Source organism: Phragmites australis, chromosome 2 (assembly GCF_958298935.1).
Source record: "Phragmites australis chromosome 2, lpPhrAust1.1, whole genome shotgun sequence".
NCBI classification, from domain to species: domain Eukaryota; kingdom Viridiplantae; phylum Streptophyta; class Magnoliopsida; order Poales; family Poaceae; genus Phragmites; species Phragmites australis.
Window position 1 is genome coordinate 26,788,155 of NC_084922.1, and position 12,580 is coordinate 26,800,734.

Here is a 12,580-nt window from a genome sequence, read left to right on the forward strand (position 1 = left end):
CCGAAAATATCGAAAATATCCCATACTCGCTAGTACTCGTTGCTATAATGTAGTACATACATTTCTCAGCCATGTATCTATTCATAACTTTTACGATACTGATAATAATGAAATCCGTGCGCATCTGTCTGTGTATACCTACCGGCGGTGAAGTATCCCATCAGAAATGTAGGAGTAATCTAATACGAGTATTAACATGACACACGCGACCTGCCGCTACGCGATTTAGAACCAGAACCTACCACAGGTCAGGACATGGAAGAAAAGGGCACCGGGGGGGGGGGGGGGCTGGTGTGGTGGAACACCAGCGGACGCGCAAACCGGCCGCCGGTCGCCATCGCGCCCCGTCACATCACCTCTCTCTCTCCCCGCAATTCCGAATGGGCCCACCAAATCTCTCTCCTTTCTTTCTCCGTCGCGAGCAATTTTACATAGTCGCGAGTAATTTTAGTAGAGTTGGATTAGAGAGCGAAGTGTGATATAATGGTTTTATTTATATATTTGAGGGTGGAATTATTATATTTATATATAGATGTTTATTTTGTGGTGGGTTAGATGAGTCTATTTTAGTATCTTAGTCTATCGTCAGTGTCACGTTTGAAGTGAGATGGATGTGTTTTACTATTTTTTTAAGAACGACTCTGTTCCAAATATTTGAAAAATATTCTTGATTCCGAACCATTTCATTTCACCGCTCTCTATCCAAACAACTCAAAAACAGGATGAATTCACTCCATCCCATCCTGCCCAAGAACCAAATACTACCTTAAGCGTCCTCGAAATGAACACTATATTTTTATCTGTTTGTTCTCTTATATCTCTCCGACATAAAAACACTTAGCACTTCCTTGGCACGATCTTTCTCTTTACGTCCTGCTCATATCCTAATAGAATTAGGTGGGCCCTTCCCAATCCCGATCTTGCACCCCTCCCCTAACCGTGCCCCTGCTTCCAGCCCTGGCATCCGCCATCTCCCTTGCCTACTCTGTTGTCGCCATCCCCTCACCCTCTTTAGCATCGCGCGTGACTCGGCCGCATCGAATCCGCACCGCCTCTCGTCGTCAACATCACCGGAACACGTGCCACTACTTCCCTCTTCCCTTGCTTTGGCACATGCGGCAGTTCTTGGCAATGGAGAGGTGGTTGTGGTAGCATAAGCGCGGGATGTCGTTGACAACAACCTCATAGGCCTGGAGCACGGTGAAATCCCTAGGGATCTGCACCGCGTGCCCATCCATGAAGACCTTGAACGTGTCCTCCAGGTTGCTAAGAAGCTTCACGCGTGCGCCGCCCATAGGCTCCCACGACCACGGAAGCTCCGGGTCCGCGGGCGCCACCGCTGCATCAGCCTCCGAGTGCCTGCGGTGGCGGTCGAGGAAATCCAGTGGTAGGATGCGGCCACCTCAGGGCAGCGAGACGACATGGATGAGTTGGAGTGGCCGAGCACCCGTGCGAGGAACGCCATGGTGGTGGCGAGGCGATGGGATCACCATAGACGGTAGAGGGAGAGAGAGAGTGCCCTTGCCCCTTGGCCTTGGGCGTGTGGTGAGAGAGATGGGGGTTGTCTCTAGAGAGAGAGACAGACGTGTCCTCTTGCCGGGGAAATAAACACTATATATTTATCTGCTTGGTCTTTTATATCTCTCCTACTTAAAAACACTTAGCGCTTCCTTGGCACGATCTTTCGCTCTACGTCCTGCTCATGTCCTAATAGAATCAGGTGGGCCCTCCCTAATCCCGATCTTGCACCCCTCCTAAAACCATGCCCCTGCTCCTAGCATTGGCAACTGCCATCTCCCTTGCCTACTCCCACCGTCGCCATCCCCTCACCCTCCTACACATCGCGCGTGACTCGACCGCACCTGATCCGTACCGCCTCCTGCTGTCAACATCACCGAAACGCGCGCTGATGCCTCCCTCTTCCTTAGCTCTGGCACAACAAGGCACATGCGGCAGTTCTCGGTGATGGAGAGGCGGTTGTGGTAGTAGAAGCGCGGGATGTCAACGACAGCGACCTTGCAGGCCTGGAGCATGGTGAAGCCCTTGGGGATCCGCACCGTGTGCCCATCCACGAAGACCTCGAGCGTGTCCTCGTGGTTGCTCGGAAGCTCCATGTGTGGGCCGCCCATAGGCTCCCACGATCGCAGAAACTTCGGATCCATGGGCGCCACCGTCGCACCGGCCTCCGGGTGCTCGCGGTGGCGGTCGGGGAGATCCAGTGGTAGGATGTGGCCACTGCGGGGCAGTGAGACGACAGGCATGAGTTGGAGTGGTGGAGCACCCGTGCGAGGAACACCATGGCGGTGGCAAGGCGATGGGATCGCACAGAGATGGTAGAGGGAGATAGAGAGAGAGCGCCCTTGCCCCTTTGCCTTGGGCATGCGGTGAGAGAGATGAGGGTTGTCTCTAGAGAAAGACATGTCCTCTGCTATGCGATGCGAGGTTTTGAGCATTTGCTCCAATGATGGGTGGGGTTCGATTTGTCAGACTGGTTTGCAGTGAGACAAAAGTTTTGAGGTGGTGGAAAGGGCGTGTGTGCGTTTCAGTCAGGTGAGGTGTTGGGTGGATACCTTGGTGGACACTATGCACAGAGAATGGATAGTAGATGGCTGCAGCGGTGGGGCAACCTAGCAGGACTGCAGGAGATCGAGAGGGAAGAGTTGTGTGCATGGTCTACGGGTGTATTAGTGACCTGGGAGCGTGCACCACCTCACCCCTAATTCGGCTGCCTCACCGACCACCGCCAACGCATGCTCGCTCGGGCTTCTGGTCCAACTAAGGTTTGATTGGGCTAGCCCATAATGAGACCAGAAAAATCAAAAAATGGGGAAAATCTAAACTATAAGAGCATGAGTAGGAACAATCCTATACCGACCTCAAAAAATATCCGCATAACAACTAACACCCTCAGATTTGTCAATATCTAACAAATCCAACAACTAAGATTCTTTAGTGATGTTTCATTGGCTAGTTTTAGAGGAACGAACAATATTATCGTGTGCAAATTTTTGACTCTCTTTACAACGTACGGGTATTGAACTAGTATTCTATAAAAAAAATATCTACTTTTTAAATATAAATCTCAATATAAATTAACAATTTTAATAGACTATATATCTATAAAGACTAGGTCAAAAGAGTAGTACAGTAGCAAGTCAGGCGAGCCTCCAACGGCTGCCGCTTCCTTCTCCTTTTCCTGCTTTCCTCGTTGATTAATTTATTATCATGTTGTGTGTGTGTGTGTGTGTGTGTGTGTGTGTGTGTGTGTGTGTGTGTGTGTGTGTGTGTGTGTGTGTGTGTGTGTGTGTGTGTGTGTGTGTGTGTGTGTGTGTGTGTGTGTGTGTGTGTGTGTGTGTGTGTGTGTGTGTGTGTGTGTGTGTGTGTGTGTGTGTGTGTGTTTTATTAAGCTACAAGTACCTAGGAGTTTGCTTGTCCGCAACTACACGCACAAATGACATGACTTGGCTATAAACCAAGTTTATTGAACTTGCTCTAAGTTGCAATTAACCAAGTATCGTGACTTGAAAGTTAATGCGAGATGCCCCAAAATAAAGGCAGGTGTGAGCACATACCACGTACCAGGTACCCCAGCTACTCCCTCCAGTTTCGAATTTGTTGACGTTTGAGGATTGGACCCTTCGGATGGGAATTCTTTACGTTTTGGCCTCCGCGTGGTCACTTTGGATTGTTTTACCCTTGCATGCATGCAAATTGCATTAAGTTGGCGCATCGCCTCCAACGGTGCCGCAACGTGAGCTCCCTAGGCGCGTCTTTAAACTGCAAGTTCCCGCACCCATTTTGACCGGCGTCAGCGCCGCCAAGCTGCCTCTCGTCGCTGCTCACCCTTGCCCTTATTCTTTGGCGCTGCTTGCTCCCTGGCGCCATGGAGCATAAACTACTTGCGGTGGAGGCCAACAAGCCATGTGACAGCGTCGCACAGGAGGGCGAGGTGACCGCCGACATCGTGGATCAGGTTACGCAAGAGCGACATGGCGATCGGTGTCACCAAGCAGCTCGCACAGCAGGATGAGATGACCGGCGGCGTCGTGGAGCACCTAGCGCAGGAGATCGACACCGCTGACGCCATGGAGCAGCTCACGCAGGAGTGTGATCACTGCGGCCGAGTCCACGATGTTCAGGACCCTGAGGAGTACCGGCACGCAAGCAGGAGGCCATGCTCTCGATGTGGTCTTGTGCACAGAGACTACATGGTCTCGGCTTGGATCTACGGCCTCGATGAGTTGACTGCGGGGTACTCCTTCCCAATCTCGAGGATGTCAAGATGGATGGCGACGTTATCTTACTACCTGCGCACATCACCAAGATGCTTGACGACGTTGCCGAGAGGCCAACGCAAAAGGCCACCGTGGTGGACTCCTTGGCCGATGTCGAAGATTCCGACGAGGTTCGTTTCGTGGTGGACTCCTTGGCCGGCGAGACTGAGGTGCCGGATTCTCAAAGCAAGAGATTATGATGAAAATGTACAAGAGTTTCATGTATAAGTTCTTCTAAAACCTTGGTAAGATTAACTAGCAAAAGCTTAATGCAGATTACATAGTTTCCATGCATATTACTATCCAATTCTAATTGTTCCGCTACTAATCCATGTCTAATTGTTCCATGCAGCGAGCTTGACCATAGCATCGGCTACCAATGGTGCCTCGCAAGTGATTTGCAAAGGGAGCCGCCCTTGTCTTTCTAGACTTTGTTTCTTCATGTGTGGAATCTTGAACTTGTTTGAACCATGAACTTTCATTGCCTCCTCCCATACTAGTTGAAGTGTAAGATAGATTCTATTTGCCTTGAGTGGAGAATACTCATGGAAGGCCTGGTTTATGAAAACAATGTTAGCTCCAAGCATTGAGCTACAGAAAGCAAAATATAAAAAATTCTACTAGTAGAAGTGTACCTCTTGGACAATTGGAACAAGATCTTGAACTATTTTTGCGGTCTTCTTGTATTGAATAGATTGGATGGCATGAAAGAAACTCAAATCTAATATATTGAAATCTGGTGAATTGGGCGGTTGACAAATAAACCGAATGTCAAAACCTTCTTGCTTAGCATCTTCACAAAATAGTGGATCATCATGATCTAGATGAGACGGTGCGTTGTCTTGCTTGATGTAGATGGGTTTGTTGACATCCTCACGTGGCCACTTAGCTCGAATAGCCGGCAACACATTGTCGATCATGAACGTTCTAATGACATCCCTAGTAATTGAAGTGATGGGCTTCACTTCCATTGTCCCAGCTTGCCGGTTAACACTACTTCTCTTAGCACGTTCATATGTAACCAAAGGAAAGCACGCAATCTTTCCATCAAAAATGCAAACTCCCTCTCTATTAAACCTTAGTCGAGCGGTAACAGTCAAGAACATGAGCTTAGGGATGTTGTTCTTACTTTTGCATGTACGTAAGGGCTCATCCTCAACTGGAAGCATGTAACACATCTATGATTTTCTAGTAAGGTAGAACTATTTCTCATCAATGAAAATAACATCAAACAACCCCTTAAACCTTGGATTATCATGCATGCTTTCAGGTTCAAGCATATCCACACACCATTGTAGCCTAGCCTTCTTGTTTTGCATCTGTTAAGTGTGACTTTATACTATTTGAGTGACGCTTAAGTTGACCTTCTCGTATATATCTCAGTAGCTTGGATTTACTAATATAGAACACAAAACATATATCTTCTAGTGTTGTTCTATGCTTAAGAGAAACATTACGTAATGGTTCTAAATTCAACGAAACTCACTTACGGCCAGCTCTGCCATGTTGGGTTTGTTTGCATCAAGTGCTGGCTAACTAGGGTTTAAATAGAGGGAGTAGGCAGGGAGTTTCAGCGGCAACAAAGCGACTAACCAGGGCAGCAACATGTGCCAAAATTTTTGTTACCAGTGGCAAAACGTGCAGCACCGACCAAAATATTTGTTACCAACGCGCTAGCCAAAAATACGAGCATGCAGCCCGGCCACAGCACGCGCACAAATACAAAAAGTCAAAAACCAACGCTATGCATGCAAACGCTCACGCGAAGCAAAAAATGCAACCAAACCAACGCGTGTGCGAAAAGTGGGGTGACAGGAGTTGAACCTAGCACCTAAAGCTTCGGGACTGGGGTCGTAACCACGTGGGCTGAGAGGGAGTACTGATTAGGGGTGCCACGCGACTGTATTTAATATAGGTAAAATAAGGAATAGTCACCCTAATTAACCACTGCTTGGTATGTAAGATCCTGTCCAAAACATCAACAAATTTGGAACCAGCGGGAGTACGGAAGAGGAAGCACAACCAACCAGCCAGCCTTGAATGTAGTAGAGTACGGTACTACTACGTTAGTTCTCTTTTATATGTCGTTTTAGTCTTCAGCGTACAGAATAAGGTTGCAATAAATTCTTTTATGCATGATATGTTTACCCCTCTAGATTTCTCTACAAGGTTCACGTTACCGATCGAAGCTTGGTAACCGAGCTGTGGCAGTAACCGAAAAACTGTGGTAACCGTGACAACCGTTCGAATTTTCAAAAAAATTCGGACAAAATTCGTTTGAAAAAATTTAAAATTTGGGGAAAAAGTCATGAAATTGACCTCTCGATAACCGGTCGAATTGGACCGATTATCGAGCGATTTTCTCGATTTATCGAGCTGTTTTCTCAATTTTTCCGTATTGCCGGTAACCGCTCGGTTTTCTTGATTTTCAGTGAAGTTCAACAAAAAAACCCAAAATTATCTCAATCTTGTAAAATCAATAACTAATTCATCTGAGCTTCAAATCAAGTGAAACAAATTTTGTTGGTTTCCTTGTAACATGATCTACATGATAAAAGTATTTATACTCATAAAAAAGTTCAAAATTTTCTGTGAGAAAATGTATTTGTTAAACCAAGTTAAATGCATAGTTTATTCTTTGCTAATCCAAAAATCATGAAACTAATTTTGTTAGTCTTATTACGTGATCCTATCTCTTTTAACAGTACATGAACTCATGAATTAGCTATTATAACATACAGGATTATATAAATGTGTTGCGACTAGATTAATTCATAACTAACCCATCACACCTCAAAAATTAGTGAAACCACTTTTATTAGTTTATTTATACTATTATTTACATAGAAAAAATAATAGTAGACATGAAAAAGTTAATTACAGTATTATTTTTTAACATCTTCACTTTATGCTTGTGAACTTTGTAAAAATTATAGAGAAATTAATAAAACTCTAAATAAAGTGAAATTAATTTTAAAGATTCTCTTAATATACGTTCTACATAAAAAAATATGTGTTTGCATGTTAAGCTTTTTCTTAACATGAGTTAATAACTGAGTCGTACCTTCAACTTTTTTCATTTTTTTCAACTTCCTCCCTGTAGAATATGATGTAAACGATATTATTTTTGAAATTGTTTTCACAAAAGGTCTTAGAATTGTATCTAGTTTTTTTAGGATTTTTTGTGGAATTTTTTTATTTTTTTAAGTCAAATTCGATTACTGTTCGGTTTCTGAAATCGAGCCGGACCAAGATAGCCGGTTATCGCGTATTTTGGTCGGTTACTGATAAATTTTTGAACCCTATTTCTCTAACATTCAATTAATAGCATATAAGTCACTACTCCACCACACTCATTAAATTAAAACTCTATTTTCTAATAGTCTTTAATATAGACACTCTAGTAAAATATCACTTAAAAACCTAAAACAACATCTATTTAAGGGCGAAGATAGTACTCACTTTGACATGTTGACTAAAATCATTATAGATTTTTGTGGTGCATGAATCACTGTACCATTGGATTGCAGAGGAGATGGGTACTTTTATCAACATTTGACCGGGTGCTTGAAGGCCAAGACCAGAGTAGGGGTGGGGGTTCGGCTATATCTGAATTTTTGGTCCGGGTATTTTGGGTATTTTAAATTTTAGTCTTCTGTAACTAGTACCTAAAATATGGTTAAAAATTTAGGTACCAAAATTTTGGTTCGGGTACTGAAATATCTAAAATACTCAAATTTCTTATATGGCACTCCTTTTGTTATTTTTGGTTTGATGTTTTAGATTTATGCATAGTTATTAATAAAAAGAAAAAAAAAGAAAAAAATTACCACATGTCCTTAGTAAAGTTGTCGCTTGCTACCTTATCAAATTTGTTTGTCCTAAACTACCCATATTAACCGATGGGCAATAAAATTGAGTCTCATAATCTTGTATCACAATTCACACACTAAATAAGAGAACATACGCTATAGAAACATATATATATATATGTCTCTTCTCGAAATAGTATAACATCAAATAAAAAAGAACATTTTTTTCTCTCTAAAAACACTAAATGAAAAGAATATAATGATGTTTCGGGTATTTCGGGTACCCGAGGAACATGCCCCAAAAAAAATCATTTGAGACCCATACCGAAATACTACCGAAATTTTGGTCTTCGAATAATTCAGATTCAGTCTCAAGTAGTTCGGACTCGGTCTAGGATATTTTTGCCCACCCCTAACCAGGAGCAACAAGTAGAGTAATTCGGAAGACCATTTGGAAAGATTGTTACGGCTCAACAGTCAACACGGAAAACCTTTTTAAGGGTGATAGCAATTACGCCATTTAAAAGTGTAACTAAACGAGCTTTAGAAAATCAGTTGTTCACTAAATAGGAATTCAAGGAAACAACAGAAATTTGATTGGATTGTGTGCAAGTGTATTCTTTTCGTCTTTTCGACTGCATGCTTGAATTGAAAAGTTTGATTGCTAATGTGACAGTTGTGCTCACATATAAGCCGCATACTCCCTCCTCGATTAAATGATAGTACGCGAGTATCTAATACAATTTATCTGAGATTTGTTCAGATAATATAGCTCTTGACGAGATACTAGGACGATTACACTAACATAATTTCCTAAACTTTCTTTTAAGAAGAAAAATCTGCCTGCTTTTAACAAAATTATCCTGGATACCCAGTGCTCAGACCGGAGTGGACGAAATTTGTCTTGCAGGTGGACTTGGAAGCACAATTCCTGACAGAAACCCCAACACAAACCCATTAAAAAAAGGTGATTTTGACAGCATACTCCATTGGCAGCCCCACCGCCACCTTGAAAAACAAGAATAGATAGTAAATAAAAGATAAAAAATTCAGCTCACGGATTAAAAATTCCGGTCACACACACCAAAAAAGTCACAAACAGCATCTCTTTTTCTCTCCCCTCTTTACTTTTTCCTAATAATGACTCTCTCTCTCTCCTCTGGCTGACTAAGGGTCTGTTTGTTTCAGCTAGAGATTCTGAAAAGCAGCTTATAAAAGCTGGATTGTTAAAAGCTGGATTGTGAAAAGCTTTTAGACTGTAGATTTAAAAAAATTTAATGGACAGTTTAGTAAAATAAACTTTCACAATCTATCAAAAGCTGAGGAAAACCAGCTTCTCAGATTTTCACAATCCAACCAGCAGATTTTAAAAAGCTATAACCAAAAGCTGTCTGTTTGTTTCAGCTTCGGATTATAAAAGCTGAAAGCCAGAATCCGAAACTGAAACAAACAGGGTCTAACAACATGACAAATCACAGCCTCCACATCAAGACGCACGCATGACATCATAATCTCGAGCTCTCAACACCTTTTTCCACTTTACACCTTTTTCCCTCAAGAAAAAAGAATATTACATTCTAGAAGAAGAGAAATCCCCAACAAGTCATCATCTCAATCAACAGCCACTTGGCCTGCATAAGATATTTCCATCATTCCCTACCAGAAATTTTTTATTTTCTCTCTCTCTCTCAAGAAAAATACTTTCTCTCTTTTAAAAATTGGGTTCTTCGGGGTTGAGTACAGGAACAGGCTTAGAAAGAGAAAGTAGAGAGAGAAAATCAAAAGGAGACAAAGCTGGGTCCAACAACTTCTAGTAGAGCCTAAAGTTCTCACATCACATAAACCTCTCTCTCTCTCTCTCTCTATTTCTTCCTCATCTTACTCGGACCTCAAGCCTCCGTCCTCCCCCACCCACTGAGACCCGGTGCTGCGCTCTGCAGGCAGAGGAGACCAAGGACGGACGGACGGACGGAGGGTGAGTGCGTCGCCTCTTGTTTTGATTCCTCGCGGTTTTGCCTGTCCTCGTTGGGGATTCTCGGACCTGCATTTGCCTCCGGGGAGAATTGATTCAGACGCGTTCTCGTGGGTGAGGGGTTTTAATCTGCCTTGTTCTTGGATTTGTTTATCCTCTCGTGGGTGTTCCGATCGATTCTTGCCCATGCGTCTTTTTCCCCTTATATTTTTTGGGTTTTTTTAAAAAAAAATTGGGGGAGTTTAATCGGCGCCCGCGATTTGAAGGGATTACTGATCGTGTTAATTATTTTGTTCTTCTTCTTTTTTTCAGGACTTGATGAGGAGGCTGCTGTGAGGAAACAACCTTGCGAGGCAAGAACAGTTGGTGAAGCAAAGGTGAGAATGAGACGATGATTGATTAATCACTAAAGGCTGGCTTGTCCTTTTGTTTTGTTTGGATTCTCATATGCTCATCTAGATTGTCTACTACTCCTCTCCTGATGCTTTATTCTCTGACCAATATGTATTGCTTACAAGCGAAGGAATCCTAAAAGAAAAACAGATGCTATTACTACATTCCAATTCATGATACCTTTTTAGTTTGTTTGTTGATTGTGTGGTACCAATTGCTATTGCTTGTGGAACAATTTTCCATAAGAAAATTGATTCAGCTGATTCTTCTTTTCTCGACTCCATGAAGATCTTGTTTTGAAACTGATAGTATAAGTTAACTTCTCTGTAAAATTGTTTTAGTTGAAACTGATAATAGATTAATAGTACAAATCAAACTTTGTCTAGTTGTTAGTGTTGAAAAGGTGATGCTATATAATCAATTTATTAACACAAAAAATGATGCAGTGGGAAGAAAGCTAGAGGCGACCAAATGACAGCTGAATCCTCCTCGGTTTCCCAAACTTCCTCTGAATCCATTGCGCAAAAGATGGGATTCTTCAGAGTCCCTGACGTTCTTGTCAAACTGAGCACCAAATGCTTGATTGAATTGGATGCGGTCCGCAGTCCAACATCGCCCCTAGACCTCAAGTTCTTCACAGGCCTTGGTGCGAAATCACCCAGATCATTTTCCCTTGATGCCAGCCAGAACCAAAAGATCCTGCTTGGTGACAGGGTTGGGCTTGGACTAGTGGATTCCCTCAGTGATGAGAACCCCACACCCATGGGCAGTAGGAAGGTTCTTCTTGGTTCTGAGATGAGGATTACTGATAATTTGCCCCGCAAGAACAGCTCCACTGCTCCTGTTCAAGCTGAGGAGGTTGTACAGAAGGATGATAATATGTCTGATGGAATGAAGGGTAGTATCATGTCCCTTGATGACATTGTCAATTCCGAAGATTACACCTGTGTTGTTTCCCGTGGCCCTAACCCTAGAACTACCCACATATTTGGAGATCGTGTTTTTGAGTTTCAAGTTGAGCAGCTGATGCCTAATGAGAGTAAGGGTGCGGAGAGTATGTCTCCTCATGTGAAAGAGGGTACAATGAGCTTCTGTTGTTTTTGCAGTGAGAAGCTCAAAGAAGGAAAAGACATCTACATCTATCAGTAAGTGATCAAGTGTAGTAAAGGAACCACTGTTATGGGTGTTCCTGTTTAATAGACCTGTGATTCTGTTGATTGTTGTTTGATGTTTGGTGTCCTGTGTTTCAATTGTAGGGGTGACAAAGCCTTTTGCAGCATGGAGTGCAGGGAAAATTTCATGGAAGATGAGATGGAACAAGGCGAACCCATGACAGATCATCATGTTTCTCCTAGCAGCTCACCCTTTGAGGATGGTCGTATTTTCCAACTGATCCGTTGAATGAGCATCGGTAACAACTTGATATGGTCGTATCTGAAGTGCTGTTTGAGGTTAATAAGTTGCAGCCATGGATGTGATCATGTTTGCTGAGTTGTTGCCTGAAGATTTTGTTTGTTGCGGCACTGATGAATTTACCTCACCTATTGATTTCTTTATTTTGCTTACTGGGATCCTCGAATTTTTTGGAGGAGTCCAAAAAATGACTGTACCTCTGATCATATTATTATCTTGATCGGAGAAGGGCGTGTGCATGTATTTGGACTTGTGTTTGTTTGCTTGGACCTCGTTTTCACTGGCTGTCATATGTGGACGCCTTTCATTACTGTCATGTATTTGAACCTATATGCTTCGGCATGTATTATCGTAAAGAAAATGGTAAATGATAATCCCGAAGTATACTAGCTGCTCTTGTTTACATTTTTTTTTTCTCATTTGGTTTCATGTTTTCGACTTATCAGACACTATCCGATTGTTGCCAGGAATTACTCTCTTGTATCCAAGTAAGGAATTGTTCACATCAACAGGCACATCGGTGTCAATTTCAAACTGTTTGAAACTGTTTTCAGTCGACCAACTGACTGCACAGTTAAACTTAATGTGTCTTGCTGTAACTTAATGTAATTTCATTTTATTTAACTTAAAGAGAAGTGGCTCTTCATGTTACTGTCAGTCGCATATTACTCCTTTTCTTTTCATTAGTTCAGGACGATTAGTCATTGCAGGCGGCA

The 12,580-nt window shown here is 42.8% G+C and overlaps 1 protein-coding gene across 2 annotated transcripts; it reads left to right on the forward strand.

The window, feature by feature from the left end:
- Positions 1-9,852: 9,852 nt before the first annotated feature.
- Positions 9,853-12,398, forward strand: LOC133906075 (FCS-Like Zinc finger 11). Of its 2 annotated transcripts, none has more exons than XM_062347862.1 (4): positions 9,853-10,172; positions 10,371-10,435; positions 10,898-11,596; positions 11,708-12,398. In XM_062347862.1, exons 3-4 carry the CDS (start codon positions 10,923-10,925, stop codon positions 11,850-11,852), a joined length of 819 nt encoding a protein of 272 aa, XP_062203846.1. In that variant the 5' UTR covers positions 9,853-10,172; positions 10,371-10,435; positions 10,898-10,922; the 3' UTR covers positions 11,853-12,398. The 2 variants fall into 2 exon arrangements, with proteins under 2 accessions (XP_062203846.1, XP_062203842.1); XM_062347858.1 differs by having other exon boundaries at positions 9,854-10,061.
- Positions 12,399-12,580: the final 182 nt, after the last annotated feature.

Coding starts and splice junctions, on each gene's coding strand:
- LOC133906075 (XM_062347862.1), top strand. CDS start 10,923: ATGACAGCTGAATCCTCCTCGGTTTCCCAAACTTCCTCTGAATCCATT. Junction 11,597..11,707: donor AAAGACATCTACATCTATCA/GTAAGTGATCAA, acceptor TTTCAATTGTAG/GGGTGACAAAGCCTTTTGCA.